The sequence below is a fragment of the Schistocerca gregaria genome, chromosome 3 (assembly GCF_023897955.1).
Source record: "Schistocerca gregaria isolate iqSchGreg1 chromosome 3, iqSchGreg1.2, whole genome shotgun sequence".
Taxonomy (NCBI): Eukaryota; Metazoa; Arthropoda; class Insecta; order Orthoptera; family Acrididae; genus Schistocerca; species Schistocerca gregaria.
Genome location: NC_064922.1, coordinates 734341448 through 734359320, shown reverse-complemented (window position 1 = coordinate 734359320; position 17873 = coordinate 734341448). Strand labels below are relative to the sequence as shown.

At 43.2% G+C, this 17873-nt stretch overlaps 1 protein-coding gene across 4 annotated transcripts in view; it reads right to left on the bottom strand.

Annotated features, from left to right (window-relative positions):
- Positions 1-17873, bottom strand: part of LOC126353778 (spondin-1-like) — a 577109-nt gene that overhangs the window by 220139 nt on the left and 339097 nt on the right. For all 4 annotated transcript variants that reach the window (XM_050002859.1, XM_050002861.1, XM_050002863.1 and 1 more), the window contains exons 7-8: positions 7883-8013; positions 7598-7808 (exon numbers count right to left, since the gene is read on the bottom strand). In XM_050002859.1, the coding sequence (XP_049858816.1) occupies positions 7598-7808; positions 7883-8013 (342 nt within the window). The remainder of the gene's footprint in view (positions 1-7597; positions 7809-7882; positions 8014-17873) is intronic.

The following is a 17873-nucleotide window of genomic DNA, read 5'->3' as shown; positions in this document are numbered from 1 at the left end:
CGGAGTACGTGTAGAGTGGACATGGGGGTTTTTTAGGTTAGAGAATTCCCTCCCTAGGCCCGACAAGACGCCTCCTGAGACGCGGCAAGGTAGGAGTAGGCAAAATGCAACAGGGAATAACAATATTAATGTGCTAATAGTAAACTGCAGGAGCGTCTATAGAAAGGTCCCAGAACTGCTCTCATTAATAAACGGTCACAACGCCCATATAGTACTAGGGACAGAAATTTGGCTGAAACCAGACGTAAACAGTAATGAAATCCTAAACTCAGATTGGAGTATATACCGCAGAGACAGGCTGGACAGTGAAGGGGGAGGCGTGTTTATAGCAATAAGAAGTGCAATAGTAAATTCACGGAGATCCGAATTGTGTAATGATTTGGGTGAAGGTCACGGTTAAAGCAGACTCAGACATAGTAATTGGATGTCTCTATAGGCCCCCGGGCTCAGCAGCTGTTGTGGCTGAGCACCTGAAGAATAATTTGGAAAATATTTCGAGTAGATTTCCCCACCATTTTATAGTTCTGGGTGGAGATTTTAATTTACTGGATATAGACTGGGAGACTCAAACGTTCATAACGGGCGGCAGGGAAAAAGAATCCAGTGAAATTTTTTTAAGTGCTTTATCTGAAAACTACCTTGAGCAGTTAAACAGAGAACCGACTCGTGGCGGCAACATATTAGACCTTCTGGTGAAAAACAGGCCCGAACTATTTGAATCAGTTAATAGAGAACAGGGAATCGGCGATCATAAAGCGGTTGCTGCATCGATGATTTCAGCCATAAATAGAAATAATAAAAAAGGTAGGAAGATTTTTCTGTTTAGCAAAAGTGACAAAAAGCAGATTTCAGAGTACTTGATGGCACAACACAAAAGTTTTGTCTCAAGTACAGATAGTGTTGAGGATCAGTGGACAAAGTTCAAAACCATCGTACAATATGCGTTAGATGAGTATGTGCCAAGCAAGATCGTAAGAGATGGAAAAGAGCCACCGTGGTACAACAACCGAGTTAGAAAACTGCTGCGGAAGCAAAGGGAACTTCACAGCAAACATAAACATAGCCAAAGCCTTGCAGACAAACAAAAATTACGCGAAGCGGAATGTAGTGTTAGGAGGGCTATGCGAGAGGCGTTCAATGAATTCGAAAGTAAAGTTCTATGTACTGACTTGGCAGAAAATCCTAAGAAATTTTGGTCCTATGTCAAAGCGGTAGGTGGATCAAAACAAAATGTTCAGACACTCTGTGACCAAAATGGTAGTGAAACAGAGGATGACAGACTAAAGGCCGAAATACTAAATGTCTTTTTCCAAAGCTGTTTCACAGAGGAAGACTGTACTGTAGTTCCTTCTCCAGATTGTCGCACAGATGACAAAATGGTAGATATCGAAATAGACGACAGAGGGATAGAGAAACAATTAAAATCGCTCAAAAGAGGAAAGGCCGCTGGACCTGATGGGATACCAGTTCGATTTTACACAGAGTACTCGAAGGAACTTGCCCCCCTTCTTGCAGCGGTGTACCGTAGGTCTCTAGAAGAGCGAAGCGTTCCAAAGGATTGGAAAAGGGCACAGGTTATCCCCGTTTTCAAGAAGGGAAGGCGAACAGAACTATAGACCTATATCTCTAACGTCGATCAGTTGTAGAATTTTGGAACACGTATTATGTTCATGACTTTTCTGGAGACAAGAAATCTAGTCTGTAGGAATCAGCATGGGTTTCAGAAAAGACGGTCGTGTGAAACCCAGCTCGTGCTATTCGTCCACGAGACTCAGAGGGCCATAGACACGGGTTCACAGGTAGATGCCGTGTTTCTTGACTTCCGCAAGGCGTTTGACACAGTTCCCCGCAGTCGTTTAATGAACAAAGTAAGAGCATATGGACTATCAGACCAATTGCGTGATTGGATTGAGGAGTTCCTAGATAACAGAACGCAGCATGTCATTCGCAATGGAGAGAAGTCCTCCGAAGTAAGAGTGATTTCAGGTGTGCCGCAGGGGAGTGACATTGCTATTCACAATATACATAAATGACCTGGTAGATGACATCGGATGTTCACTGAGGCTTTTTGCAGATAATGCTGTGGTGTACCGAGAGGTTGCAACAATGAAAAATTGTACTGAAATGCAGGAGGATCTGCAGCGAATTGACGCATGGTGCAGGGAATGGCAATTGAATCTCAATGTAGACAAGTGTAATGTGCTGCGAATACATAGAAAGATAGATCCCTTATCATTTAGCTACAAAATAGCGGGTCAGCAACTGGAAGCAGTTAATTCCATAAATTATCTGCGAGTAGGCATTAGGAGTGATTTAAAATGGAATGATCATATAAAGTTGATCGTCGGTAAAGCAGATGCCAGACAGAGATTCATTGGAAGAATCGTAAGGAAATGCAATCCGAAAACAAAGGAAGTAGGTTACAGTACGCTTGTTCGCCCACTACTTGAATGCTGCTCAACAGTGTGGGGTGCGTAGCAGGTAGGATTGATAGAAGAGATAGAGAAGATCCAACGGAGAACAGCGCGCTTCGTTACAGGATCATTTAGTAATCGCGAAAGCGTTACGGAGATGATAGATAAACTCCAGTGGAAGACTCTGCAGGAGAGACGCTCAGTAGCTCGGTACGGGCTTTTGTTAAAGTTTCGAGAACATACCTTCACCGAAGAGTCAAGGAGTATATTGCTCCCTCCTACGTATATCTCGCGAAGAGACCATGAGGATAAAATCAGAGAAATTAGAGCCCACACAGAAGCATACCGACAATCCTTCTTTCCACGACCAATACGAGACTGGAATAGAAGGGAGAACCGATAGAGGTACTCAGGATACCCTCCGCCACACACCGTCAGGTGGCTTGCGGAGTATAGATGTAGAGCAGATGTATTTAGACGATGTGCGTCTTCCACGTAAGGCGCCGATCCAGTGTGACACCCAGGTAGCGGCCGCTGTTCGACCATGGGATGGGGCCTCCCATGATGCGGATTGGTGGCAGAGCTTCAGGAATACGTTTCTTCGTGAAGATCACAGCCTTGCTCTTCGCCACATTGAACTCGAGCCGCCACTCGGTGGCCCAATCTCCCAGCTCGTTGCAGGCTATTTGTAATCTTCCCCGCCTCAGATGTGGTTTGATGTTCTTGGTGTACAGGGCTGATCATCGGCATACAGCCCCGTCTGCACCCGTTGCGTTCGTGGCATGACTGCCGTGAATAGGGTATACAAGAAGGGCCCCAATACTAAGCCCTGTGGGACTCTGTCGGCTATATCCCATGCCAATGAAGACCCGTCTTCTGTCTTCACGTGGCAGGTACGTCCCGGCAGATAGGAGTGGATCAGGCGGGCGTATGACACCGGGATTGGTAGTCACTACACTACACCGTCGTGCCACACGCTACCGAAGGCGCGGGAGACATCTAGGAGTACCGCCCCAAGGTATTCCCTCCTCTTCAGGCCCCCATCGCCTGCTCCACTAGTCGCAGCAGTTGGTGTGTTGTCCCGTGCCCTCTCCTAAAGCCGAACTGCTCGTCGGGAAGTAGGCCTTCTCTCCGATGTGACGGTGCAGTCTCCTGGCATACATTCGCTCAAATACCTTTGATAGCGGTAATTGTGCGCCAGCCTGTTGTCTTTGCCAGCCTTAGGGATCGCCACCACCTCCGCATGATTCCAGGCGGGGGGTGGGGGGGGGGGGCGGTAGTGGGCGGCCCTAAGGATGGCGTTGAATATCTTCGTGAGCAGTTTCACAGCTTCTGGGGAGACCTCCTTCAGGATTGCGCCGCAGACGTTATCGCACCCACCCGCTTTGCGGGGGTCCAGGTGCCGTAGTTGCCATTGAACCTCGTCTTCCGTTGTCGGTTCGATGGAGTCCTCAGGGTCTTATGTCGTGAGGCATACACGGAGCCTATCTTCCACCATTCCGCATTCCGATATGATAGTTATCTGCATCTTCTTCTACTAGCGTGAAGTTGGCCCCGAAGGTGTCGGCCAGTACCCCAGCTTTGGCGTCAAGCTCGGCCACTGCATGCTGTCCGACGTGTAGCGGCGGGACTCGTTGCCTCCTGCGGAGGAACTGCCTGGTTGCTCGCCAAGCAGTGCCGTCTGCCATATTCAGGGTCGCTATCCTCCGAGCCCAGTCGCTGATCCTGTGTTCCGCGACCGCGTACTGTATGGCGCGGCGCATCCGGTTGATCCGATTTTCCGTCGCCTCCTGGCGGGTGAAGTCACCACTCTCGGACCAGTTGGTTCTTCTCCCGGATCATCTGCAGGATGTCCGGCGGTAACCGGTGGGAGAAATCCTGCGGCTTCTGACATCTGTGCTGCGTTGCTGCATCAGCCGCTCTGATCGCGAGATGCGAAAACGCCGCGAGTGTGGCGTTCACGCCATCAACATCAGGATCCGGTACCGCTGCGAGCCCCTCCATGTGTACCCGGAAGTGTTCCCAGTCGGTGTTGAAGTAGGTCTTGCGTCCCTGAGACTGCAGGGAATGGTCTCGTGGGTGGGCACGTACGGAATAGACAACGCCTTGACCGGCGCGGATGGGGGCCTTGCGGGCGACTACCTAATGGGACGAAACTGGAGGCACCACCCACGCGTAAATATGGGACTTGGTCAGCCAGGCAATCAGTCTCAGAGAACACCTGATGAAGACGTCGAGTTGCAGCGTCGAAGTATCGAGTTGGGAAGACATGGACCACTAGCCGGACACCAGATCTCAACACAATGACAATCTACACGTAACTTCTATCGTAATTACTCATCCTAAAACATTTTTTTCATGTATTTACTATTTACAGCGAAAATACTTCTAATGATTCTGGTTTATTCATATGATATTGGCAAAGTTTTTGGGGTACCCAAGGTTTTTCATATACCATTCAGGCACGTTCTTCGCGCTGGGTGGCATTATGCCCTTTTTCGTGGAAAACGCAGTAAAGGACAGGATGTGTCACAGTGTACAGAGTGAACGGCAATGGGTGCCTATTACTGGACTTAAATATTCAGCCCTTAGTATGGCCTGTTTGGGTGTGGGTGTGGTTCTCTGCCGAAGATGGAAGGGACGTGCGCACTAGCAAGAGAAGGTCCTGGTGTGGATACAGTATCTTCTGGACCATAAATAAGGCGCAAGATCAAATATTGGCCATATGTGGATTGAATCTGGAAAATTCATGTGTCTCGCATGAACAACTTTACGTTATGTGTTCATGGATCTAAAACTGTCAGACATGAAGATTTACGCAACAGAAGAAGAAATAACCAAAAATATTGTACATGTAGCCCATGTCAAACGAATGCAATAGAGATCGCTGTGTCTCGATAATAGATTGTCTTTATATCATATTTGCTCTACACTTGCTTGTAGGCTTCAAAAACACCTTCCTTAGCTTATTTTTCTCAAGGTTTCTCGACGTTCTACGACAGTGTCGAGCAGAGAGCGAGCTATCGGGAATGTTCCTGTACAAAGGTAGGAAGGTAGTTTTGCAAGACGGCGGACTCCGGATAGGTGAGTAGCTGTGTTAATCTGAGTTCAGTCCTGAGTAACTTTTTGGCACCAGCAGGAAAGGTGGAAGAGAGTAGTTTTAGTGTGACCTAGCTCCTAGTACGGTTCTAGTTGTCTGCAATTTTGTATGCTTTTTTGAACAGAGCAAGTGGGTAGTAACTTAAGTACGACGTAAGTCCAGTTAATGAGCTTTGTTGTGTTTGTACCTACACCGTAATTTTGAAATACTTAAAAGACTTATTGACAGAACATAAAATTTTAAAATCTGGTAATAATAATTCTGTGCACCAGGGTGAATGATGTCTCGTGCTAAACGGCCAGCAGATTGTACGTAATACACGAAAAATGATGACCTCTTTTTGCCTAGAAAAGACCGAAACGGGATATTTTATGCCAAGTCAAGCATACTAACTGGTGTCAGCCCATTCTCATCATACAGTCTGAAAAAGTAACCAAATAAAGTTGTATTCGTTGGATAGTTCTTACACGTAAAAAGAACTTTACTGTAGGAGATGACTGATCTACAACCTTCGTTAATTGGGTTTGGATGGGAATATTTTAATAAATCAAACGTACAAATAATCCTTAGAATGTGATATTTAATTACCAATATCCACTTTTCCACATAATCACCAACCAATTGGATACATTTCTGCCAACGACGAACAAGTTTTCTGAAACCGTCACGGAAGAAGTTGACACTCTGTTTCCGCAGCCACAGTATCACAGCTCTCTCAACGTCTTCATCAGAAGCGTAATGATGTTCCCGCATATCATCTTTCATTATCGGGAACAGATGGAAGTGCTAAATCTGTACTGTATGGAGCATGCCGTGCGGTGGTGAGACTAAGTCTCTCAAGTTCTGTTGTGGTGGCACATGAACTGTGTGTGGTTTGGCACTGTCATGCTGCAGGAAAACATTTCCCTTTTCCATTCGGATCATTTTTAGCCGTCGTTTCAGAGTTGGCAGCGTTGTGATGTAACGCTCTGAATTTATTGTTGTTCCATGGTCAAGGAATCAACATGGATAACACCATCTGCGTCTCAGAACACTGTCGCAGCTGGGGGCTGCGTCTTGAATTTCTTTTTCTGGGGCGAGTCTGTGTGTCGATATTCCACAGATTGACGTTTCGTCTCCGGGTCGTAATTGAGTACCCGCCTTTCGTCTCCTGTCACAAGAATAGAGAAAGGCGTCACCTTCATTCTCGTAACGCGAGAGGAATTCCTGCAAATTTCAAGTCTGGCGCTTTCATTTCAGAAGTCAGGATCCGGGGTAGCCATAATGCATAGATCTTCCGATAGCCAAGCAAAACAATAATGTGACCCACACGTTCTTGTGAAGTGCCGATTGCGCTTGCAATTTCTCTCTGAGTGATACGACGATCGTCCTGAATCAATCTGTCAACACTTTGCTTGTGAGACTCGGTGGCTGCTGTCACAGGACGTCCAAGTCTTTGTTTGTCACGGAGGTCAGATGTTCCCGCCTCATCATCTTTAAACTTACTCGCCCAACGACCCACAGTACTTACATCAACACGATCACCATAAACTGCTTTCATTCTCAGATGAATCTCGTTTGGGCTGACACCTTCTGTGGTCAAGAATTCAATGACTGCACGTTGCTTAAATCGCATTGACCGACCATCTGCACAGTGTTCCATACTCTACTCTGTAACAACACAACCGTTCAATGTTAAGGCCTCCCGCCAACCGGAGCTGTAGAGAAGAGGCTACGGAACAAGCCAGTACCTGCCGCATACCAACGCTGCCAACTGTTGAACTGTTGAAGAGTTACGAAGGTGGATGCATTAATTTTCAGTCAACCTTCGTATATTAAACAGCATCTGTATAATTTCCTGTCAGGTAGTTCACTTGTTTCTCAGCTCATATATTTCATGACTCAGAGGATCTGACAACTAAAATTGTATACAACTTTACTTCTGCTGTGTTACTTCATTATATTGCAATCAAGACCATTAAAATTTATAATAATTATTACGATTTTGTGGAGATAAAACATATCGTTTTACAGCCACATACGAAAACTGTTCAATGATGTCATTCTGAAATAATTAATAAAATTAAGTCAATAGTTTACTTGCCTTCCTGAAGATTTTCCGGCGTTTCGCCAGAATCTCGCGTCGGATAATCGATGCAGCTTTTTTCGTATAGTCGTTGCCTCGTGAGGTAGAGACGAGCGAGTGGCTTCATTGGAGCACCAGTTTTATCAAAGAAGGGAGATGACTCGTTGTTCGGGAAGCTGGATGTGATGCGTCGAATTACGTCTTGGGGGACTGTTGGCATATTAGGAGACTGCACAAGAAATGGTTGTGAGAACTATGCATGTAACTGCAGTAACTTAGTTCGTTGCAGTATTGTTTACGTACAGTATATGTGATCCCACTGTCTGTCCCTATGTCCCACGGGTAGAGGTTCAGTTCCAGGTACTCCACCCAGGTGCAATCTTGCAGACAGAGCTCCAGGCCGGCGACTCCGACAATCCAGTCAGGTGATGGATCTGTAAAATATTGAGCAATTTGGATTGCACTCAACTAAGATCCATTTTATGCAGTAAACGAACATATCTTTGACTAAGATTGTAGTATGAGTATATTTTTGGCCGTCATTGTCTTCTGAAATGTCGCAGAATGGAAATTAATGACGCTGGTTCTGTACATCTATGAGGCATTGATGAATTATCTGCCCATAAAGTGACACAAAACTGACTGCACAATTATTTTCTGGCTACGTAGAAAGATTGATTATTTAAATGTGCAGCCATAGCAAGGTCCGTATAGTCTTTACGGTTTGTGGTGGAAGGAAAAACGAAGGAAGATTAGGGTTTAACGTACTGTCGACGTCGAGGTTATTGGAGAAGAAGCACAAGCTCGGAACGATTCAAGGATGGGGAAGGAATTCTGCAGTACCCTTTTAAAGAAACTAACCCAGGACCTGCCTGTAGCGATTTAGAAAAATCACGGATAACCCAAATCACGAAAATCGGACGCGGATCTGAACCGTCGACATACCGAATGCGAGTATAGTGTTCTAACCGCTGGGCCACCTCGCTCAGAGTGTATGCGTGGCGGAGAGAACTTCTGGTACCACTATCTTTACCCCATTTCCTTTCCCATTCACGAATGGAGATTGGGAAGAATGATTGTCGGTGAAGTTCCGTCTTCTTCTTCTTCTGCATTCCATATTAGAGCAATTGTGGCCTTTTATGTTTCCCACCTTTTTCTCGATCTGCCAGAGCATCATCTTCCTTTCGACTTAAAATTCTTCATCTACGTGGTAGTCTGTCTGGTTCCATTCTTTGTAGATGTCCATTCCATTTCTTTTTATTCTCATCCAGTTTTTCTTTCACAGACTAAATTTTCAATTCCTTTCGAATGTCTTCATTTAGTATTTTATATATATTCTTTTACATCGCTCCTCTGCTCTAAGAAATCCCATTTCTATTCGTTGTATTTGTTTTGGGGCTTATTTATTTATTCGAGTCAGAAACAAATAAATACCCCGTAATTACCATTACAAACAAATGAAAGAATGAATTATCAGGCTATAATATTCTTTACCAGACTCTTAAAACTGAAACTGCGTGCAGCACCGCGAGCAGAAGATCTTCTATGCAAGATGCGGGGCATAATTGACATGGCAGTAGGTGCGCCATGGTCTGTGATTTTCCGCAATCATATACCGTGGCACCAATAGGGAAGTGCCGTTTCTGGGCGTTACTTGTATGTCTTCCAACTCCAGAACAAAGACAGAAGAGTGACGTCCGTACAATCCAGTTCTGTTCATGCCGAGGTGGGTCGGGTGCCGAAGGGTGTGGCCAGATAGAGCTATTCTCAAATCGAGAGATCCACAAGTATTTTCTTGCTGTAGTTGCTGTTGTTTGCAAGACTGAAAAGGTCTTGAGGAAACTTCTTCTGGAACTCATCATTGGGATTCTGGAACGTGCCTATGTTCCAGAATTGTCAGATTTGGTATTTAACATTCCTACCAACGATCAAACTATTCATCCCTTATCTTATCAGTTCCCTTTACTTTCAACATTCTTCTGTAGCACCAGATTTAGAATATAAGTATGTATTGAAGTCGTATAGTAATATGTGTTGTCACAAACTTGACGAGTCTATATGATTCGGTTTAAGTGCATTGAAGATAAATATTCAGTAGAGAAATCTAGATCTGTGATAAAATCAGAATGGATGTGCGACTCATGGCTGAATCCCTTTTCCTTTTTGCATCATTTACCCAGGAAGTGCAAAATGGCTAAGCAGGGATCGCTAGAGGACAAATGTAAGGATGTAGAGGCTTATCTCACTATGGGTAAGATAGATACTGCCTACAGGAAAATTAAAGAGAACTTTGGGGAAAAGAGAACCACTTGTACAGGGTGTTTCAAAAATGACCGGTATATTTGAAAAGGCAATACAAACTAAACGAGCAGCGATAGAAATACACCGTTTGTTGCAATATGCTTGGGACAACAGTACATTTTCAGGCAGACAAACTTTCGAAATTACAGTAGTTACAATTGTCAACAACAGATGGCGCTGCGGTCTGGGAAACTCTATAGTACGATATTTTCCATATATCCACCATGCGTAGCAATAATATGGCGTAGTCTCTGAATGAAATTACCCGAAACCTTTGACAAAGTGTCTGGCGGAATGGCTTCACATGCAGATGAGATGTACTGCTTCAGCTGTTCAATTGTTTCTGGATTCTGGCTGTACACCTGGTCTTTCAAGTGTCCCCACAGAAAGAAGTCACAGGGGTTCATGTCTGGCGAATAGGGAGGCCAATCCACGCCGCCTCCTGTATGTTTCGGACAGCCCAAAGCAATCACACGATCATCGAAATATTCTTTCAGGAAATTAAAGACGTCGGCCGTGTGATGTGGCCGGGCACCATCTTGCATAAACCACGAGGTGTTCGCAGTGTCGTCTAAGGCAGTTTGTACCGCCACAAATTAACGAAGAGTGCCCAGATAGCGTGATGCAGTAATCGTTTCGGATCTGAAAAATGGGTCAATGATTCCTTTCGAAGAAATGGCGGCCCAGACCAGTACTTTTTGAGGATGCAGGGACGATGGGACTGCAACATGGGGCTTTTCGGTTCCCCATATGCGCCAGTTCTGTTTATTGACGAAGCCGTCCAGGTAAAAATAAGCTTCGTCAGTAAACCAAATGCTGCCCACATGCATATCGCCGTCATCAATCCTGTGCACTATATCGTTAGCGAATGTCTCTGGTGCAGCAATGGTAGCGTCGCTGAGAGGTTGCCAGGTTTGAATTTTGTATGGATAGAGGTGTAAACTCTGGCGCATGAGACGATACGTGGACGTTGGCGTCATTTGGACCGCAGCTGCAACACGGCGAACGGAAACCCGAGGCTGCTGTTGGATCATCTGCTGCACTAGCTGCGCGTTGCCCTCTGTGGTTGCCGTATGCGGTCGCCCTACCTTTCCAACCCGTTCATCCATCACGTTCCCAGTCCGTTGACATTATTGAAACAGGTCCTTTATTGTATCGCTATTCGGTCCTTTGGTTACATTAAACCTCCGTTGAAAACTTTGTCGTGTTGCAACAACACTGTGTTCTAGGCGGTGGAATTCCAACACCAGAAAAATCCTCTGTTCTAAGGAATAAACCATGTTGTCCACAGCACACTTGGACGTTGTGAACAGCACACGTTTACAGCAGAAAGACGACTTACAGAATGGCGCACCCACAGACTGCGTTGTCTTCTATATCTTTCACATCACTTGCAGTGCCATCTGTTGTTGAAAATTGTAACTACTGTAATTTCGAAAGTTTGTCCGCCTCAAAATGTACTGTTGTCCCAAGCATTTTGCAACAAACGGTGTATTTCTATCGCTGCTCGTTTAGTTTTTATTGCCGTTTCAAATATACCGGTCATTTTTGAAACACCCTGTATGAATATTAAGAGCTCAGATGGAAACCCAGTTCTAAGCAAAGATGGGAAAGCAGACAGATGGAAGGAGTATATAGAGAGTCTATACAAGGGTGATGTACTTGAGGACAATATTATGGAAATGGAAGAGGATGTAGATGAATATGAAATGGGAGATACGATACTGCGTGAAGAGTTTGACATAGCACTGAAAGACCGAACTGAAACAAGGCCCAGGGAGTAGACAACATTCCATTAGAACAACTGACGGCCTTGGGAGAGCCAGTCCTGACAAAACTGCACCATCTGGTGAGGAAGATGTATGAGACAGGCGAAATACCCTCAGACTTCAAGAAGAATATAATAATTCCAATCCCAAAGAAAGCAGGTGTTGACAGATGTGAGAATTACCGAACTATCAGTTTAATAAGTCACAGCTGCAAAATACTAACACGAATTCTTTACAGACGAAAGGAAAAACCGGTAGTAGCCGGCCTAGAGGAAGATCACTTTGGATTCTGCAGAAATATTGGAACACGTGAGGCAATACTGACCTTACGACTTATCTTAGAAGAAAGATTAAGGAAAGGCAAACCTACGTTTCTAGCATTTGTAGACTTAGAGAAAGCTTTTGACAATGTTGACTGAAATACTCTCTTTCAAATTCTAAAGGTGGCACGGGTAAAATACAGGGAGAGAAAGGCTATTTACAATTTGTATAGAAACCAGATGGCAGTTATATGAGTCGAGTGGCATGAAAGGGAAGCAGTGGTTGGGAAGGGAGTGAGACAGGGTTGTAGGCTCTCCCCGATGTTATTCAATCTTTATATTGAGCAAGCAGTAAAGGAAACAAAAGAAAAATTTGGAGTAGGTATTAAAATTCATGGAGACGAAGTAAAAACTTTGAGGTTCGCCGATGACATTGTAATTCTGTCAGAGACAGCAAAGGACTTGGAAGAGCAGTTGAACGGAATGGACACTGTCTTGGAAGGGAGGTATAAGATGAACATCAACAAAAGCAAAACGAGGGTAATGGAATGCAGTCATATTAAATCGGATGATGCTGAGGGAATTAGATTAGGAAATGAGACACTTAAAATAGTAAAGGGGTTTTGCTATATGGGGAGCAAAATAACTGATGATGGTCGAAGTAGAGAGGATATAAAATGTAGACTGGTAGAGGCAAGGAAAGCGTTTCTGAAGAAGAGAAATTTGTTAACATCGAGTATAGATTTATGTGCCAGGAAGTCGTTTCTGAAAATATTTGTATGGAGTATAGTCATGTATTGAGGGTGAAACATGGACGATTAATAGTTTGGATGAGAATAGAAGCTTTCGAAATGTGGTGATACAGAAGAATGCTGAAGATTAGATGGGTAGATCACATAACTAATGAGGAGGTATTGAATAGAATTGGGGAGAAGATGAGTTTGTGGCACAACTTGACAAGAAGAAGGGACCGGTTGGTAGGATATGTTCTGAGGCATCAAGAGATCACAAATTTAGCATTGGAGTGCAGTGCGGAGGGTTAAAATCGTAGAGGGAGACGAAGAGATGAATACACTAAGCAGATTCAGAAGGATGTAGGTTGCAGCAAGTACCGGGAGTTGAATAAGGTTGCACAGGATAGCATGGAGAGCTGCATCAAACCAGTCTCAGGACTGAAGACCATAACAAAAACAACGTCCCTAGCCATTTGATCTGAAGATTGTGAAGTGCATGATTGGCTTAACTAACGTATTCAACGTTTACTCTAAAACAGGAAATTATATGTCGACTTACAGTGTCTGCGTAGTCGACGGAGATGTCAAAGAAATGGCTTATCGCAAGGAAATGTTCCTTCAAATACATAGCAATGACCAGCCACTTCCAGCGAAGAACACAAGGAGGTTCCTTTATGTCGATGACCTTGCACGAGCGAGGCAAGGGAAATCCTTTGGGGGTGATGATGTGAATATGAATCCCCTCTCACTTATATGTCAATCTCACTTGCCCATGTTGTTCCCTGCAAATTTAACGATGCTCTGACCACTATCAGCGGTTTAACTGTAAGTGCAGAGGAAATGCCGCACCGTCACTCATTTAATGAGAGATAGAAGTTCGACTGGTAAGCTCGAATGTGGTAGCCACATTACCAGTCTTGTCTGCTCTGGATTAGTAACCTATTTAGGGGTGTTTCAAAACATTTGCAGATCCCAAATTTGCCTCGGAAAACAGGCGAAGCTCCGTATGACAAATAATTTCCTTGATTTTCACGTCACGACCATTACGCGAAACGTACCTGTGCGGGAGCAACATGTTGCCGACTCTTGTTGGAGTGTATGATATCGAAATTTAGTAATGCACACATCTCTTTTGTAAAGTCTGTCCCCGGATTTTGTTGATCATCTCGGCAACGCACCCTCTGCGAGTAAAGGAATCCGTAGTCTAAAGCGCCTCTCTTCTTTGAATCTTTCGTCTCTTTCTCGCTCTCTCTCTCTCACACACACACACCCATTCACACACACACACACACACACACACACACACACACGAACACACACACACACACACACAAACTCTCTCTATTTCTTTGAGTCATCAAGCTTCTAATTAGTTTGTTAGTTTGACTGGTTCTGCCCGCCATGAATTCTTCTTTGCTCTAACCTCTTCTTCTCAGAGTAGCACTTTCACAATAATTCCTTAATTATTTGTTTAATGTGTTCCAATCTCTGTCTTCCCCTACAATTTTTACCCTCTACAACTCCCTCTAGTAACATGAATGTTATTCCCTGATGTCTTAACACATGTCTTATCATCCTGTCCCTTCTTCCTGTCTCTCGTTACCATGTGTTCCTTTTTCGCCGATTCTGCGGATAGTCTTCTCATTCCCTATCTCATAAGTGCATCTGATTTTCAGTATCCTTCAGCAGCACCACATCTCAAGCGTTTCGATTGTTCTCTGGTCCGGTTTTCTCACTGAAGTATGCCATTGTTATACCACTGCATAAAAAAAGGGGATACGTCTGATGCTAACAACTACTGCCCAATCTCTCTTCTGATTGCCTTATCCAAAATTCTTGATAAAGTAATGTATTGTAGAGTAGCTTCACATCTTTGTAAAAATAAAGTTTTAACAAAATGTCAGTTTGGTTTCCAGAAGGGTTTTTCAACGAAAAATGCTATATATACTTTCACTAATGAAATATTAATTGCTCTGAGTAACCGGAAGTCACCAGTTGGGATTTTTTGTGATCTATCAAAGCCTTTTGATTGTGTAAATCATGGAATACTTCTAGATAAGCTCAAGTATCGTGGTATGAATGGGACAGTGCTCAAGTGGTTTAAATCATACCTAACGGGAAGAGTGCAGAAAGTTGAAATAAACAGTTCACATAATGTGCAAAAAATTGGTGATTTCTCAAACTGGGGAACAATCAAGAATGGGGTTCCGCAAGGTTCGGTCTTGGGTCCTTTTTTGTTCTTAATATATATTAATGACTTGCCATTCTATATTCACGAAGATACAGAACTGGTACTTTTTGCCGATGATACAAGTATAGCTATCACACTCGACAGACAAGAATTAACTGGTGAAATTGTAAATGATGTTTTTCAGAAAATCATTAAGTAGTTCTCTGCAAATGGGCTCTCATTGAACTTTGACAAAACACAGTATATACAGCTCCACACAGTAAGTGGAATGACCCCATTAATAAATATAGACTTCGATCAGAAATCGGTAGCTAAGGTAGAATATTCAAAATTTATAGGTGTATGCATTGATGAGGGGTTGAACTGGAAAAAAACACACTGAGGATCTGCTGAAACGTTTAAGTTCAGCTTCTTATGCTATTAGGGTCACTGCAAATTTTGGCGATATACATCTGAGTAAATTAGCTTACCACGCCTATTTTCATTCTCTGCTTTCGTATGGCATCATATTCTGGGGTAACTCATCATTGAGTAAAAGAGTGTTCATTGCACAAAAGCGTGTAATCAGAATAATTGCTGGAGCTCATCCAAGATCATCCTGCAGACACTTATTTATAGAGATAAAAATCCTTACTGGAGCCTCACAATATATATATTCTCTTATGGATTTTGTTATTAACAATCCGATCGAATTCAAAAGTAATAGCAGTGTACATGGCTACAACACTAGGAGAAAGGATGATCTTCAGTACTCAAGGTTAAATCTAACTTTGGCTCAGAAGGGGGTAAATTATGCTGCCACAAAAGTCTTTGGTCTCTTACCTAATAGCCTCAAAAGTCTGACAGAAAGACATATAGCATTTAAAAGGAAATTAAAAGAATTTCTTAATGGCAACTCCTTCTACTCATTAGATGAATTTTTGGATATAGTAAGTGGGAATTTCCCAACCTAAAAAAATGAATAAAAAAATTGAGTGACATGTAATATTTTGTCTAATGCAATATCTTGTATAGACACCTTTTATTAACCTGACATGTTCCACAATATTGTGAAGTGTCGTATTCATGATCTATGGAACAAGTACTAATCTAATCTAATCACTGTCCATGATTCACTACAACACAGAGCTGTGCTTCAAAGGTACATTCTCACAGCTACTAATTCTGCTTGATAAGGGTCCCAGACTAAGGCATAATTCTCAAGAATAGGTCGAAAAAGAGTTTTGTTAGCCTTTCCTTCCGCGGATGAATTATATTTCCTTAAAATTCTATCTACAAGTATCAGTCTGGTACATGATTTTCCTACAATTTGTATAATTTGGTCATACTACTTTACTTCGTTCCGAATCATTACTCATAGGTATTTTACGGTAGTTGCTGTTCCCTGAAATTTTTTGCCAATAGGGTAATCGAACATTAGTGCACTTCTACGCCTATTTGTATGTAGTGCGATACATTTATTTACGTTCAGGGTCAACTGCCAATCCGTGCATCGATAATCGATACTCTGAAGGTATTTTTGTATTTCGTTTCAGCCTTCTAGCTTTGCAACTTTCCTGTACCAAAAGCATCGTTCGTGAATAGCCTCACGAAACTCCCGACATAACCTACTAGATTATCTCAAATTTTCTTACTGCCATTAAAGTTTTTGGTAGTTTGCCAAAGGAATGTATAAAAAACGTCAGAGGTCAAACTAGGTAGATAAAATTAGGAGTTAGCGACGAAACTCGACTTTAACGACGATCTCTTTCACTGAAGGACGAAAAAGGTTAAATATATTTTCAGGAGGTGGTGTCCCAAAGCTCTCATATATTTGAAGAATGTCAAATTACCGCCTCGAGCTGCTTGTAAAATTCTTTATTCACACAACCTGTTCGGTCGACTGACCATCATAATGTTCGTAGACACCGGCCGCGGTGGTCTCGCGGTTCTAGGCGCCCAGTCCGGAACCGCGCGACTGCTACGGTCGCAGGTTCGAATCCTGCCTGGGGCATGGATGTGTGTGATGTCCTTAGGTTAGTTAGGTTTAAGTAGTTCTAAGTTATAGGGGACTGATGACCACAGATGTTAAGTCCCATAGTGCTCAGAGCCATTTGAACCATTTTGTTCATAGACGTATTCACAGCTTCACGTTAGGCGAAATATAAATTCATTATCGTCAAATGATAGAACCATGAATTAGAGACTGTCGTTGTATCGTAATATCAATTGTACCGTTCACAGCGTTATCGTCATTTACAATTATAACATAAATGAGTACACTACTTAGGACGCTTTTTGTAGATTGAGGGTGTAATTTATAGTACGATAGGAAAACAGTGTATAATTATGTTCCTTTTATTTGATGATATTGGTTTTGCATTTCGCCGGAGATGAAGCTATGAATACTTTTATGAACTAGATGATGGTCAGTCGATCGTTACTAGTCCTGAATATGAAGAAATTTACCAGCAGCTCAAGGCGGCAATATGACTTTTCTTGAGGAAAGATTAAGTAAGAGGAAAAGTACGAGAGCGGAGAACTAAACACAAACGTTTCGTGAATGGTAAATAAGAAATTTTCACCACAGGTCTTTTCTGTCACGTCAGTAATCCCCATAAAAATAAATGTGAAACAAGCTTCTAATACACAGATTTCTGCTGACAACATCTTTAGTAAACTAGATGATAAATGATTAGTACATGACAATTGCACTCCTTTCATTTTTTCCCCCGAACTTTCGTTCCCTACCCCAATGAGTTAATGTTAAGAGGGTGAGTCAAATGAAAACCTTAAATTTGTAATAACAAATCGAAATTTCGCGCCTTTATCCTGTAAGTTGGTAAGCGTGCTACAAACAGCTTGAAGAATGGTCTGTAGGTGGCAGCATAGTGCAGATGCACACATACCATCGCAGTACCAGTGTAAATACGGCCGCCCCACTTGCGACTTGCACCAGGGAAGAACAGCGTTGTGTCATTCGGTTTTTGAGTGGTGAAGGTGTGAAACCTATTGTAATTCATCGACGAATGTAGGTTCAGTACGGTGATGCATGTTTGT